General features: G+C 51.5%; 1 protein-coding gene and 1 non-coding gene across 2 annotated transcripts in view; one reads left to right on the plus strand and one right to left on the minus strand.

Moving 5' to 3' along the window:
• The window catches only part of LOC6593855, a 96,617-nt gene that overhangs the window by 1,308 nt on the left and 79,327 nt on the right, over positions 1-15,982 (minus strand). Inside the window, exons 4-15 of the mRNA XM_026987154.1 lie at positions 12,335-12,989; positions 11,826-11,987; positions 7,573-8,404; positions 5,986-7,511; positions 5,705-5,893; positions 4,666-5,634; positions 3,671-4,067; positions 2,736-2,921; positions 2,320-2,672; positions 1,951-2,251; positions 1,199-1,591; positions 2-334 (exon numbers count right to left, since the gene is read on the minus strand). Of these exons, the coding sequence (XP_026842955.1) occupies positions 2-334; positions 1,199-1,591; positions 1,951-2,251; positions 2,320-2,672; positions 2,736-2,921; positions 3,671-4,067; positions 4,666-5,634; positions 5,705-5,893; positions 5,986-7,511; positions 7,573-8,404; positions 11,826-11,987; positions 12,335-12,989 (6,296 nt within the window). The remainder of the gene's footprint in view (position 1; positions 335-1,198; positions 1,592-1,950; positions 2,252-2,319; positions 2,673-2,735; positions 2,922-3,670; positions 4,068-4,665; positions 5,635-5,704; positions 5,894-5,985; positions 7,512-7,572; positions 8,405-11,825; positions 11,988-12,334; positions 12,990-15,982) is intronic.
• Trnat-agu lies at positions 10,585-10,658 on the plus strand. The gene has a single exon. It is a non-coding gene; the product is annotated as a tRNA-Thr (tRNA).

A 15,982-nucleotide genomic window follows, 5' to 3' on the forward strand; every position in this document is an offset into this window, starting at 1 on the left:
CGCGTCTCGAAGCTGAAGCCCAGCGTTTGATCCGGCGGCGTATTGAGCATAGGGTTGCCGACATTACTGCCCGTGGGCGTGACATTGCCCATGGCATTTGTACTATTGGGGCCACCGACAATGCCGCCGCCTCCGCCGCCGATCACTGGTCCCTGCTGTAGCGGACTCTGCGGCGTCTGGCCGCGCTGTGCCACGACTCCGGGCCCGCCGGCGCCTCCAGTGGCCGCCGCAGCCGCCTGCTGCCTCACACTGACCACCGCCCGGAGCTCCTGCTTGACGAAATCGGAATTTGCATTGCCTCCAGCTCCTGCGCCACCGCCTCCTCCGTTTCCAGCTGAAAGAATCAAAGGGGAAGCGATAAGTGACCATGGAGTCCCGGAGGGATCAAGGATCGGTGGGGGCTCCGACAACATACGAGTAAAACTAAGTTTAGTCACACTTTTTCTGGATCATTTCTAAACATAAAACATAAATTAAACATAAATAAGTACACAAACAGACAACAGAATACAACATGGAACATAAAAGTGGGAGGGCACACATAAAACTGGAGGGGGGCAGGGTAGGGTAGGGTACGGGATACAAGGCGGTTGGGCGTTGGGAAGAGTATACATAAGTTCCTACAGCATCAACCAATGGATATTCTTCTGGATATTCAATTTACAGCAGGGCATCCTCTTAGATTACGCTCTTTCGTATCGCTAATATAGTTTTACGGGGTTAATAGTACACCAAATGGCTTTTGCTTGGGAGGAGGGAGCATCGCCTAAGACTATTCTCTAGTTATTATATACAGATATAGATCAACCGACCTGGCTTGCGGAGGGTTGGGCTGGTTGGGTTGGTTATATACAATGGTGGATCATACAGTTGTTATACACGATAGATAGGTAGATAGTACACGCAAATGTCTGGGTTAAAGGTGGATTGGATTGGTTTGGATTACAAATACTGATGTGTTTCGTTTTGGTTTCTTTTTTGTATATACAAGAATGTGTCGAACGGTTTTGCGGATGTTCATGTTCCCAAATTTTCATTTGCTTTACGATGGGTGGCAATGGATCATACAGCTATACGATATATACTCAGATATATACACACATTTACATATAGGCATGGTGATTGTACAGCGAAATGGAGATTCGATTGAGTGTGAGAGATTGAGAGAGAGAGAGAGAGAGAGAGCACACGGGCTTACCGGTCTGCGCTCGACCATAGAAATCATTCGCCTGCTGCGCCTGCGGCTGCGGCTGCTGGGCCTGCCCATAGCCGGCCATTGCGGCGGCATAGTTGACATTTCCGCCACCTCCGCCAAGGCCAATTATGCCATTGCCTCCGCCACTGCCCATTCCGCCCACGCCCATCATGGCCGGATGCGGATGTGGATGCGGCGACATGCTCAGTCCGTTCAGGAGCTGCTGCTGCTGTTGCTGCTGCTGCTGCTGTTGTTGCTGCTGCTGCTGGTGTTGCTGCTGCTGCTGCTGCTGGGAGGGATTGCCGGCAGCCGCATTGTCAGTGTGGTGGCTGTGGCTGTGACTGTGGCTGCTGCTGTTGGCGGCCGTGCCCGGGGAGGAGCCGAAGCGGGGCGAGCCTGTTTTGGTTAAGCGGTGGTTTGGGTTGGCTTTGATTAAAACTAATCGAGATTAAAGTGTGTATGTGTGTTTGTGTGTGTGTCTGGTTGTGTGTGTGAAGCTGTCTAAGTAAATGTGGATGTTTAGTATATGGATTAAGGGGCGCCTAACTGATCTATAAACGGAGAACTCCCGAGCTAGTCCACAAAGAGTTCTTTTCTTCTACATTTCATTGAGACTCGGAATTGGAAAAACGCGTAGTTTTCCAACTAGTTTTCTTTTCAATTTCTAGTGTACTAATATCTAATCTTTGGCTTTTTTCTGATCTGATCTTCTGCAACCTCAGGTGGAGCTCCTCTTCCATCTGAAGATCTCTTACCTGGCAGATGCTGCGTGGCCTGCGGGACGCTTCCCTGGCGCTGGAGTCGCTGCAGCTGCTGCTGCTGGAACACATTCACATTGCCGCCGTACGGCGACTGGGGGCCACCGAATCCGACGACACCAGGTCCGCCGCTGCCATCGGGAGTCGTCGCACCGCCGCCGCCCTGGCCCTGGAACGAGTTCTGGCGCTGCAGGGCCACCGCCGCCGCATTGCCCACAGGCCCGACCTGGGCGCCGGGAGAGTTGAGGCCTCGTCTCTGGTTCTGTTGGTATTGACGCGCATTATACGGACTGACGCCCTGCATCAGCGTCATGGAATGGCATTAGTTGTTGACTTTGGCAGTGGCAATCGGATCTCAGGACTTACCTGCAACTGTGCTATGAGCATGGGATTGTGCTGCTGCAGCGTTCGCCCCGCATTGCCGGAGGGCAGCGGACCTCCCGGTCCTCCCCCTGCTCCTCCAGTGGGCCACTGCTGCGGACTGTTTTGCATTCCCGGCGACTGCAGTCCCGAATTGGACCCAAACGGTGTGCTGGACCGTCCCCCATCGCCCACCTGTTGCTGCTGCTGCTGCTGTTGTTGCTGTTGTTGCTGCTGCTGGTAGGCCAACTGTTGCGCCTGGGCGTTGTTCTGTTGCTGCTGCTGCTGCTGTTGGTTGAGCTGTTGTTGCTGCTGCGGCGACAGACGCTGGCCCGGCTGTGGGAACGTCGGAGCATAGCCTGAAGGGAGAGGAAACACACGTTTGAGCAACCATTGCAGGGACTAGCTATCCATACCAGTACCTTGGTTCGGCTGCGGACTGTAGGGTGTACTCCGTCCGGGACTCAATTGCTGCTGCATCAGTGCCTGGGCAAAGCCCGGACTGAGCTGAGCGTCCGCCGGCAGATTGGTGCGCGAGAGGGAGACATTGGGTGCCACCGTGGTGTTGAGCAGCGAGCCAATGTTGTTGAGGCCCGCATTGATGCCAGCTAGAAGGAAAAAACGAATTGATCAGCTATTTTCAGGGACCGTAAATAATGCTTATTTTCTAGCCGAAAAAAACCACCACTTACAATATTCACACAGAAGGTTGAAATATACCAATAGACTGCTCTAAAGATAGTCTCTGCCATACAGAAATTCTACAAAGTGGTCCGCTAACTCTCTTTCTGGTTTTATTTTTACTCTCAGCACTACTGAGAGCGCATTGCCGCCATGTTTGATGAGGAAGAGAGGAACGATGTTTGCTGTTGTACTGAGTGAAATAAGACCCGAAAAAGAAGCGCGTTGCGGAAGCGGACCACCTTGTATAATATCATCAGAGTCTATGCATATTATATTTTAAATTTTGCTGCTAATCTTCGGTGATCTATATTTATTTTTAAGCAAAAATTCTCTAAAGCCTTCAATAAAATGGGATTTGCGACTACACTTTCAAAAAAATAAATACTTAAATATGTATAATTAAAAACCACTTAAGATCTTTAATGGGACAGGTGAGACTCGACAGTCTCATTTTATTGTTGATCGAGCATTCCATAACGGAATATCAAAATAGGGAAACAAATAGATAACTTTGCCTATTTAAAAGTTAAGAATTAAATTTTTGAACCATTTAAATAATTAATAACTGGAGCTACGATTTTTGTTTTGTTTTTAGTTTGGGGGTAACAAATTTTTTTCGACCCTGCGCTAGATAAATTATTCTACATAAGGAAGATATTCTCTGGGTACTCACTGGCATTCTCTGGGACCAGAAGCTGCTGCTTTTGCTGCTGTTGCAGGAGACGCTCCTTCTGCTGGGCCGCCGCCAGCTGCTGCTGCTGTCGCATGTTGCGGAGCTGCTGCTGGGCGGGCAGCACAGCACCGCCGGGCGTGGCTACGGCATTCATGGGGCCGCGACCACGGGCAGAATACATGGGCGGCGGTCGCTGGAAGCCCTGGTTGCGCATGGCGTCCATTCGTCCATGCATGATATGCTGCTGCTGCTGCTGGTTCTGCTGCTGCTGCTGGAGGCTGAGCATGCCCGGGTAGGCGGGCGGCTGCTGGAGGTGCTGCTGCCGGTGTTGCTGGTGCTGCTGGGCCGCCACTTGGAGGGCCAAGAGCTGCTGCTGTTGTTGCTGCTGTTGCGCCGCCTGCTGCTGTTGCTGCTGATGGTGAAGCAGACTGGGATCTCTGCGGGAAAAACATAATTAGTAACACTTTCACAATTCCACAAAACACCACCACTACCCTCCCTCGTACCGTTCCGATCTTACAATTCTCAAAAGCGACAAGGTTGCCAAACGGAACCAAATCAAACGGAAATCGATGTTCGAATTCACCTCAAAAATGCATCCTAATGCAGACCCTACACCTAACCCAAATATTGTCTAACATCAGACCTCTCTGCGGACCTTACCCCACTAAAAACATGCATTCGATCTACAGATCTACACTCGCCCACACATGGCCAGAAGAAGCAGCAGATGATCTGAGCTTCTTCCCAACATTCCGCTCGAACAAACTTCCTATAAATGCCCCTACTAATTATATTCCGACCCCAACAGCAATACAAATTGAGGAAGATATCTCCCCTGGCCTTGACCGTATATCATACCCGGAGGAGGGCTGATAGAAAACGCAGCCTCTCCGCCTCAAAAACAGAATCCCACACCTCTACAACAACAGACTCGACTCCTCCATAATAATCGTAAGCTGTCTTTAGCAGCTGTCATGGTAAACATACCCCACACTTGAATCCTTTAGCTGTTGCTGGCTCATGAGGATGTGCTGGTTCAGGTCGCTTCCGAAGGTGGCGGACTCCACGTCGAGCATCAGCGACTTCTGGATGTCGCTGATGGCGGAGGCCGCCGAGGGGGCGTTTGCCACAATAGGGGCGTCGTCCGGGTAGTATTCCATGACGCTGTCCAGCAGCTTGGACAACTCCGTGTCGCCGTCGCCCAGAATGGCCGCCGCTGCCGCTGCAGCCGCCGAGGTCGAGGCCGCTGTGGTAATTGAGGTAGATGCTGAGGTCGCCAGTTGTTGCAGCTGCTGCTGCTGCTGCTGGAAGGCTAGCTGCGGCGGCTGGTGCGGCTGCTGGTGCGGCGGCTGGCTGAGGTAGACATCGTTTGGCTGCGGCTGCTGCTGGGAAGGATTGCTGGCTGCCTGCTGTTGTTGTTGCTGCTGTTGCTGCTGCTGCTGCTGTTGCTGCTGTTGCTGTTGTTGCTTGCGGTTTCGATTGGCTGCCGCTTTGGGTCCAGTACTGCCGGCGCTGATTAGGTTGCCGGGGGCGGAGAGGGAGCTGCCCGAGGTCATCGCGGACATCGAGGAGCTGGTGATGTCGGGCAGCGTCTTCACCTGCAGCGGCTGCTCGGCGTTGGGGGCTTTGGGTATCTTTGGCGGATTCTGCAGCAGCTTTGCGAGCATCTTGTTCTGGGTGCAGAGCTTGCTGGGCTTGTCCTCGGATCGCTTCGCGGAGGACAGGTCGTCGTCGGGCTCGTTGAGCGAGCGCTTGCGGCTCAGCGACGGATCGCTCTGGATCTTCAGCATGGCCTTGAGATCCTCGTTGCTCATGTTCCCGCCGGCGCCTACTCGGTGCATGGACCCATGGCCGGACCCATGGCCCCCGTCATTGTTCTTGAGCTGCCGCATCAGTTCGCTCTGCCGGGCATTGCTCATGGCTCCCGGCACATCATCATCGTCTGTCTTCTCGTTGAGAAGCTGCCAACAAAAGACAACCATTAGAAAAGGATTCTCGCACTCCCGGGCTCTGGGAGAGCACTCTACTCACCTTGAGCAGCATGGTGTTCTGTGAGTTGCCGGGCTTGTGCAGCAGTGTGGTCGTGGCGCTTGCACTGCGTCCCAACGGTCCCATGGACCCAAACATGCCCATGGCTCCTCCTGGCTGGCCGCCCATCTTGAAGCTGCCAGCGGGTCCCCCACTGAGCTTCTCGTCTTCGCTGCTCTCCTGCTTAAAGTACTGCAAAGAATCGATTATTACCAGAGGATTCATTGGAAGTGCAGGGATATGGGTATGATGGCAGCCCTTCGATAGTAGTGTCTTCTGCTCACCTTCTCCTCATCGCCCAGTCCTCCCAGACTGCTGGTCTTTGTCAGCAGGTGCCGCAGTCGCTCCGAGGATTCCTGTTGCTGTTGCGGCGCCGTCTGCTGCTGTTGTTGCTGCTGCTGCTGCGCTTGTTGTTGCTGCTGCTGTTGTTGGGAGAGGAGTAGTCCGCCCACACCGTTCGGAAGGCCTCCCAGCATCGGGTTGCTGTTGCTGCTGGGGCCGCCGCTACTGCTGTTGTTGCCCTGCTGCTGCTGCTGGGGATCCTTCTCCGGTTTGGTGTCGCCCGGCTCGAAGGAGTGGAAGTTGAAACCATAGTTGCCTCCGCCGGCACTGGCGTTCGACTGCGGCGATGGAAGGCTGGCGGCAGAGTGCGAGGACAGCTGGTAGGGCGTGGCCGGGGAGGCGCACACGGCCGGACTGAAGCCGTGGCCCGAGGGCGGTCGCGGCGTGCTCACGGGCGTGGCGACGGAGGCCCGCGAATTCGGACGCGAGTCCGTCCAGCCGCCGACGCCGCCGCTGGGATCGATGTCGAAGGAGGAATGTGCAATGTCGAATTCGAAGGTGTCGCTGCCGTAGAAGCTGTGCTCCCCGGGGGCCGGCGAGGCGGTGAACGTGTTCACCAGGTTCGCCGCCGAGGAGCTGGCCGCGGAGGAGGACCGCTGCTGCTGCTGTTGCTGCTGCATCCCGGTGCCGTTGTGGATGGCGCTGCTCATGAGCGGCCCGCCCACATTGGTCGTCTGCGTGCTGTTACCGTTCCCGTTGTTGTGCTGTCCGCCGCCCACCAGGCCGCCCAGGAGGTACGTGGGCAGCATGGCGGAGGCCGCCGACGAGGAGGTGGAGCTGCTGTGCAGCCCGTCCATCGAGAGGTTGTTGAGCAGGGAGTTGGCCAGCGAAGGGCCCGGTGACATGGCGCACAGCTGGCTCATTCCGCCCATGCCGCCGCCGCCGCCACTCGCTCCAGGTCCCGTTCCAGAGCTCGCTCCGGAAACCGGTCCCGATCCCGATCCCGATCCCGCTCCCGTGTTGTTGCTGTTCATGTCGTTCTCTGAGTTGAGGAGCGTCTGCACCGACATGATGAAGTCGCCCTCGCCGGGGGTCTGGTTGAGGAACAGTCTCGAGTTGGCCTTCACATGCACGTAGACGTCGGGGGCACCCAGGCGCAGGCGGAACGGACGCGACACCACATTGGATATGTGCACGGAGCCAGAGCCGGAGCCGGGACCCCCGCTGGCGGGCGAGTGGGGGCTGGCCGAGTCCTGGATGTCGCGCAGGTGCGACTTCAGCATGGAGAGGTCGTGCGGGTGGCACAGGTCCTGCCACAGACGACCCACCCAGGTCTGCATGTGCTGCTTGAAGGGCTCCCGCAGGGCAGTGGGATCGAGGCTGAGTATTTTGCCGTGGATGTCCAGCTTGAAGGTCATCTGCTCGATGGGCTGCTGCTGCACGTGCTGCTGCATATTGATCTCTAGCGGCGACTCGTCCTCCGGCCGCGTGATCAAGCACAGGACCGAGCTGCTGGCATCCGCATCGTCTGTGGAATAAAGATTGATTAGAGTCAGGTTCTAAGGGATCATCTATTGGTTTCCACTCACCCTTCACGGGGGCCGCTATCAGGACCACCTCCTCGTACTTGTCCTGCTGCCCGGACTGCCTCAGTGGCTTCTGCTCCATGCCCGCCTCGCAGTTGGACGACGTCTGGGTGGCCGTTCGCGGGTCCTTGACTAGCATGCGCACCTTCGTGGAGATACTCCGCTTGGACTTGCCCGACTGAGCGTTCCCCGAGCTGGAGTTGGACCCCGCCGACTGCTGCGACGCGTTGCCGTTGTTCAGCTCATCCAGATCGCCCCAGCCCCCACCTCCACCTCCACTGGCTGACCCACTGCCTCCAGCTCCTACTCCTCCTCCACCTCCGCTACTGTACATGTTGTTGATGATCGGCTCTAGCTTGGCGTGATCCCCCGCGTAGAGGTACATGTAGAGGGGCTGGTGGTAGAGCTCCTGCTTCTCATAGCCGATCAGCTCGCGGATGTTCTGCGTGCAGGACTCAATGATGCCGTTGGCGTTCACCTGCAGCAGGACCCAGCCCACGCCGCTGATGTAGTGCTCGAGGGCCTCGAAGTAGGCGGAGATCTCCGGCACCTGGCCGAGCAGCAGCGATGGCTCCGGCAGTGGCAGTGGCAGCGGTGGCTCTGTCGAGGAGACCTCTCCCTGTTGCACCGGATGGATCGAGCAGTTGTCTGTTGCACAGCGACTGCAGCGGGGTGTTGAGGTTGTTTGTGGTTTGCTATTGTTGTTGTTGTTGTTGCTGTTGCTATTGTTGTTATTATTGTTTGTGTTGTTGTTGGTTGTCGCCGTGGAGTTGTTGTTGTTTGTTGAAGTTGAGGATATATCACGATTTTGGCCCTTGTCACAAATTTCACGATACTGCAAAAATATACGAATAAAATCAATAAATAATCGAATATGATATCTAATACTTAACGAAAGGAATTTCACACCCCCATATCTTGTTTCGTTCTACGTTCAATTTAAATTGTCGCGACGAGTCTTATAGACAGAGGCACCATTACCACCAATAAAAACTTCATTCATATCAGATCGGATCCCAGCCTCGAAGCCGAGGACCCGGGACCCACTTTGTCATCAGAGACGAGACACTAAAACTGCAGTATTTTTGCAATGCGGAAGACATTCGCGTTCCCATTTCCATTCCCTTCACGAATATTATGGCACACTTTGTCGTAGTACTCCATCATCATAATTCTGGCTGTTCTGTTCTGATCCGATCTGCTCCATTGTATTATTGACACAATGGAAGTGCAATAAACCTCACACACAGCACAGTCCCTGCCATTTGTATGCGTTCTCTATGAGCATTTGCGTTATTTTTACTCGGACACGCAAAAATTTTCGCGCGCGCGTTTGAGAGTCCATTGACTTTTCCACAGAAAATACCGAAAACCGAAACCAAGCACACATTTCACACTCGCACTCGCATTATTCAAATATTATTGTTATTATTGGGCTTTCCTTTTCGACGACTTTGATGGATTTCCAAAGCACACACCTTCCGCGGCCCAGCACGGCCCAACACCAAACCACCCCACCGCCGCCCACCGTCCAACAGTGGAGCAGAATGCGAAATTCGCTGGCACATTATTCAAGGTCAATCAACTTGCACTTTACGTCGCGTGTGTTCTGGGACAAATGTCATTGGCATTTCACATTGTTTTGGTTTGTCGTTGTTTTTATAGGGGCCCGGGAAGCGAGCTGCTTATCAGTCAGAGCCAGGTCTGGAGGCGGTCTATGACTCAATTTGGGCCAAAAATTACTCACTTTTTAGAGTGCCACAAATGAAATCACAGAACAAAAAACACAGAACAGAGAAACACAGCCGCGTGGAACGTTCGTTCAGTCACAAAGTTGCCGAAATAATAAGCGCACATTTTTTGATGCAATTGTATTAAAAAAATACACAACAACTGGCTCTCACCACCTCCCTCTCTCCCTCTCTCTCTCTGGGAGCAATAAAGCTTCTTGACCAAGCCATGCGACTCTCTCTCTCTCTCACTCTGTCTCTCTTCTCCAGCTTTTGTTTACCGGCTTGCTTGTACCGTACGCGAAGAGGTAGTATATATGTGTGTGTGTTATCACATTGAATTTGCAGCTTGCACCTTGTGCAGCGCGTGGGGGGTGGAGGGTGGCGGCGGACACGGCGGGCCGGCAGCGGGTGGAGAAGGAGTAGAAAGAGCAGGAACAGTGGAACGTCGAAGAATCACAACTATGTGAAATTGCCATCGAGGTGCGACGTCACCGTCATCGTCCAAAAAGCATTTCAAAAGCAGTTCGTTGATCTTTCAGCTGAGTGGAAGAGGGACAGCAACGACAGCTGAGAGAGCGCGGCGAGCTTTTAATTTCTTTGGAAGGAAGCTTCGCTGTGCCAGAACTGTGTGTGTCCGTGTGACCAGGAAAAGTTGCTCCCGAGAACGAAATTTCGTGTCGGGGTGAAGGCACTCCGAAAAATATCAGTCAAATGATAAAGTAAACAACAAAAGGAACAACACCGAAAGAGAGTACACGGCGCGTGCAATGGCGTGCAAATGTCTGAAACGTGTCTGGATTTCGCCTCTCTCCACCTCTATCTCTCGGTCTGTTTTTTGGCGGGCTTTGGCCCATAGATTCTTCCAAAAATTGATCGCATCAGGTAAAAGATGCGATAAAGAGAAGCAGCAGCTGTGGAATTTCGGCAGAAAACGGAGATCAGAGCGTGAGAAGGGGGTTTGTACGTGGAAAAGGGGACAAAAAGCTCGACAGAACGTGCATTAAAGGACTGAGTATCTTGTTTGCGATGGTCCTTTACGGTGTTTATCGGATCGACAGAGATAGAGAGATCTTAGCGATAGTTTAGATTACTCTATACCACAATATTATTCCCCTCAATATTTCTTCCGATACTCATGCATCCGTCTCTTTCTGCCGCTATCTACACAACTGCCGAAAATAGACAGCCACACATTCCCACACCTCACGAAGAACGCGAAACCGCTCGCAGCATATGCCGCCGATACCCCAGAAGTAAGCGACCCGTCGCGCTATCGTCAACGGGCGCCGTGGCTTAGTTGGTTAAAGCGCCTGTCTAGTAAACAGGAGATCATGAGTTCGAATCTCGTCGGGGCCTTTGGCAAGTTGTGGAAACGTTGCAACTTTTTTTTTCTTTTCCTAACTTTTGTTCACTTTGTGGCAATTTGTTGGATTATGGTTTTATCAATTTGATTAGCGTCCCGGATGATTTCCCTTATTAGGCGACAAAAAGCCCTGTGCACTTCCACACGGAACCCATTTAATTCAATTTATTTATTACTTACGGAACCCATGTGTCCACGGACCTCATGTGCCGTGCCGTCCCGTGTGGTGTGTGCTTTAATTGCATTTTATTAACCCTAGACCAGTGGCACTTGCGACTCTTGTTTAGTTTTCGCCCGCCCGTATGGATTACAAAATAAAATTATGTATATTTTTTGTATATGGTTTTTCGGCGCCGCCGCCGCGTTTCATTTAAAAACCCATTTGTTGGCATTGGCTTTGGCTTTTTGTTGGCTGGATTTGGATGTTGGTTGTTGGTTGGCTGTGCGGCAAAGCGTGGCGCTTGGCTCACAAATAATTTACATAATAAAGTGCTTAGGCTACCTGAAACCAATAAAAGAAATACACCAACAATAACTTTGCCTAAAACAACACAATACTCGGGACGGGGGACGGATCGGAACGGGGGACGGATCGGGTCGGGTCGCGCCGGGGCTTTCAAACATAAATAAATTTATGTAAATTAAATAAAAATATTAATTAAATTGTGCTGCGGCGGGTTAAATTACGTCAGTCGACAGTCGTCAGTTCAGTCTAGGGTCCGTCCGGTGATGCCCTGCTCCTATACGATTCGCGAATTCTTTTAAGCTCTTTGCGGGCCGAGCTTTTAATTGCTTTTTAATTGGAACGCGTTTTCGGCTTTGCCCAAACGAAAGACAGAGAAAGACGTAGGCGACTACGGAGAAGACCGAATGGAAATTACATTGGGGAATTCGCAGACGGAGACGGAGACGGAGACGGACACCCTCTGTTGCCTCTGTTTGGATGTTGTAATGGATCATTTGGTATTCCGCACAGGCCGGCACACTGTCCACCGTCCACTGTCCCCCAGTCCCCAGTGGCAGGGTGTTATAACAACTTGTATTGCTTTTCGTGTAGTTCAGCGATTTTGGCCTTATTAGTTTCGTTTGATGAGGTCTCTCTCGTCTATAATTGAGGGCCCTCCTCGATTGATCGGGTGGGTGGGGTTTTCTCGACTTACCGTTCGAACCACTTGATTCAGTATAGCCGCCTTGTCCGGTTTCGTTGAGGTCATATCCCCACGCTTGTTCAGCGTTAGTATCTCCGACAACTGCTCGATATAACCATTTTCCGCCTCGCGACGCCGCTTCTCATTGTTGCATTTGTTGATTTGTGATTGCGGCTGCAAGAAGTCAGTACACACAACATTATTAATATTATGTATAGCATTTTAGAGAGTACTTAACTATAAGTTTCGATCTGTTTTGCTATTCCTATTGACGCAACTGCCTCAATCTTAATCTTAACTTTAATCGTACTCCTAAATCTTATCTCCAGTTATCATCAAGTTATATTTTCAATATTAATTTCGATAATCCCACTGACTGTTTGATTCTTTGATTATGATTGTTAAAACTTCTAGAAGAATGGTACCGTGATTGCTTATTCGGTAACTTTAATGGTGATTTATCTGATCGTACTGTCCAAATCCTCATCGCTTTGGTGTTTCTAGAGAGGGAAAATACTTACCAAATTAACCTTCGAATCCGTCTTGCGGCGTATCTTCCGGCCTGACGTCGCGGCGTTGGCTGCGCTGCTGGCTGAGATCGGCGACGCCACCGCATTCATAATGGCCGAGCGTTGCAGCGCAGCTGCGATGTTGGCCGTGGCTGCGGCGGCGGCCGCTGCCTTGTGGAGAGAATGATGAGAGTTGAGGTGATGCTGCTGCTGTTGCTGGTGCTGCTGCTGGTAGAGCAGTGCCTGCTGTTGCTGTTGCTGCTGCTGCTGCTGCTGCAGCTGCTGCTGATGCTGCTGCTGCTGGAGCGAGAGCGAGGCCGCTGTGGAGGCGCCTGCAACGCCCCCGGCACCAGCGCCGCCGCCTCCGCTCGCCGCCGTTGCGCGCTGCAGTGGGTGGGTGCCGGGCGCCAGGCCGTGGTGCAGGCCGCTCAGCAGGCTGCTGCCGCCCGCGGCCGCAGAGAGGGTGACGGCTGCTGTGGCGGCGGCCGGCGAGGAGCGTGGCAGGTTGCACACGGAGATGTTGCTGCTGTTGTACTTGCCGCTTGCGCCGGCGCTGCCTCCGCTGTGGTGGAGGCTACTGCTGCTGCTGCTGCTGCTGCTTGAGGCTGATGTCGTGGGGTTCGCTGTACCTGAGGCCCAATGATCTGGTAAGTCACTTGGGCTAAGCCTGAAAAAAGGTGAATCGAATTTCGAATTAGTGGAAAGTTCTCCAGAATTTGCGCAAAGAACGGAACAGAAAAAGAGCTGTAAAGGTGCCGGGTGCCGGGGGCCTGCCTGCACGCGCTGTTGTACGAATGGCCTTGGCTTTGGGGCTTTGTGGCTTTTGTGGCTTGGCCCCGTTCGCTTATCAAAATGCAAAATGCCCATGCCCATGCCCATTCCCATGCCCATGCCCCCCGCCAGTCCCTCTTTCTTTTGGGCTAATGTGCTGCCTCAATTACAGTTTATTGCCTAATTAATCTGCATTTGAGGAGGAGCGTGAGAGACGCAGACAGCGGCAGCAATCAGCTGTTTTTGGGGCCTCTGCTTTTTGTGGTTTGTGTCTTGGACTGGAGCGATAGCTAGGGGGGATTGGATTAATTGCGCATTAGGAAATTCGAGATCCAGTGTGACAGTGAACCGATTAGTGGTACCGTATATCAGTATTTATTTGGTATTTTATAAGTCTGCTTAGTGTTTTTACGGTATGTTTTAGGTTCCACAAGAATTGGAAATGCTCAAATTATACCGGTATTTTTTCTAGTATTTTTCTATTTATATTTTCTAGTATTTTTTGGAAATTACTGAATTATGTAGAATCCTACCTCTGATATATTTTTTGGATTTTTCTGTAGAATTTATTGAGAATTAAGTGACTTTTTTGGTATTTTCTTTAGAGAATTAGATAAACATTCCGTAGATTCTTCTCTGTTGGTATTCAATACTTTCTCTCAGCTAACAAACAATTTCACAGCCAATCACCACAGTCTTGTTTTTGGTTGAAAATCTCAACTATTTCCCCGAGACGACAGCAGCAGCAGGAATGCTGCCCCCTGTCTGCTCGGAGAGCTTTCGCTCTTTGGAATGTGACATCTTCATTTCGTGGCAGCCACTTCAAAGGATGCATATGTCTATCCTTCTGCTCTCCTGATTTTCCCACTCAACCTCAATCATTTGTTAGCTGGGATTCGGACAAACACTCTTCGGGGGTTCGGTGAGTGGTGACCCGAGACGTGCCCCGTCAGGGGGTTGCCACCGCAACGTTAGTCAAATTAATGCTGTCAGTTTTTGGGGCAACGCACAGCCTCTCAGCAGAGGACCGGAACAGGTCCAGGCAGCACTTCAAGTGGCCATCATGGCCATTACTCTTGCATGCTCTTTCTCTCTCTGTCGGTTTTCGGGGGCTCCTTTCATGTCACATTTTATTTGGTTGCTTGATTAATTGCTTGCTTTATTTGCTTAAAGTGTGGAATAAATTGTATTTTTAGGTTTTTCGAGCGCCACTTGAGAAACGAAACTTCGAGGTAAATGCAAATTTGTGGAGAGCAACATTTGCCTGAATGTTGTACGAGTATCTGAACAACCGACTGAGCGAGAGACACACAGAGAGAGAGAGAGAGAGAGAGAGAGAGGGGCTCACTCAACCAGTTAAGCGTGAAACAGAGTCCCGTCGTCCCAGTTCTCGAGCCGCAAAGAGTTCTTTCTGTTGGAGTTCCGAGGAGCTCTGAGGAGCTGCAGACCACCCGGTGCTACAACTTGTGCTTATTCCTCTTCTTTTTTAATTACATTATATGCATAATGAAGACCTCCCTTACCCCCTGTCCATTCTCTCTGGGGCTCTGAGAATCTCAAAAAAAAGAAATAGTAATTACAGACAAAACTCTGGACATGGTCAGGAGATGTAATCAGCGTCCGACGCTAGGGAGGAGTGCCATGGGGAAAGGCAGGGCATGGGCATGGGCATCGGGCATGGGGATAGATGACGGGCAGTTGGCCAAAATGTGAATGCAATGGGCGCCAAAATGAGTGACGTACAAGCCTCCACCCCTCTTGACGCCTTGCCCTCCCCGACAAGCGCTATAATTGCGGGAGTTCTTTTGCTTCTGTTGTTTTTGGGGTTGTACCCTTTGCAGAAGGGCATTATGTTTTGGAGGAGCTGTTGGCAGGGCTTGGAAAGTACTCTATGGAGCTATAGATATCGCCATTTAGCCTTCTGTCAGGGCATCTCTATGTTCGGCTCCAGCCTCTGCTTTCTGGTTGTTGCCTATTTTGACAGGGCGACACTTAAATGTGGCAGCCTGCTCTGATGTTGATCCTCCTTCAGACTTAAACGCGAATATTCTTTTGGGTTTTTTCTTTCGGCTTGTGCCACACAGGGCGTATGATTGACGCGCTTAATTAAGGCAGCAGCAGAAGCAGGAGAGAAGGAGCGTAAATTAATTAAATTACAATTAATGCAGCAAGTCAGTTGACTTTTTGTTGATACTGTTGTTTAGTATTTTTTGCTGGCTTTTTTGCTGCTTTCTGTGGGCCTTATCAATTTGCACTTTGCCGCTTGGGCCTTTCAATCTCCGTCTCATTCCGATTCGCTATTTTCGCAATTTATCGTCATAAGGCAAAGAGAGAGAGGGAGAGAGCGACACATGATATTTATAGACAAACAGCGGAATATATTCACAGAGAGAGAGACCCAGAGAGAGATGCCACTTTCGCCCTGCCTCTGCTGTGGCAAAACAAACATTTCGTCTCTCAAATGGACAATGGAACGCATTTGTTTGATCATCAGAGTGGGCAGGGGGGAAGGGGGAGCAGCGTGGAGGCAGAGAGGTGTCCCCCATTGATCTTAATGGGGCATAAAACTGAATCAGCGCCAACTTTGTCGTCGGGGCCAAATAATTAATTTCACTTTCTTCTCTCTCTCTCTCTCTCCCTCTGGCATTTGTCTCTCCTTCTCTTTCTTTCGGACACAAGATTTTCAATGTCGTGTGCGAATATTTCTTCTGGGTATTTTCCTGATAAAATACTAAATGGTATTTTTGTAGGAAGAGCACTGCCAGAGGGAGAATACTCTTTGGATCATCATCCACCTTATTTCTCGATAGAACTGATCTTCCAATCTTCCAGATCTCGAAAGTCCCAGTGCCTGCCACCAGCAAACCCCCAGGTCTGATGAAATACCAA

This window comes from Drosophila persimilis, unplaced genomic scaffold (assembly GCF_003286085.1).
Source record: "Drosophila persimilis strain 14011-0111.01,24,50 unplaced genomic scaffold, DperRS2 tig00000124-arrow-pilon, whole genome shotgun sequence".
Taxonomy (NCBI): domain Eukaryota; kingdom Metazoa; phylum Arthropoda; class Insecta; order Diptera; family Drosophilidae; genus Drosophila; species Drosophila persimilis.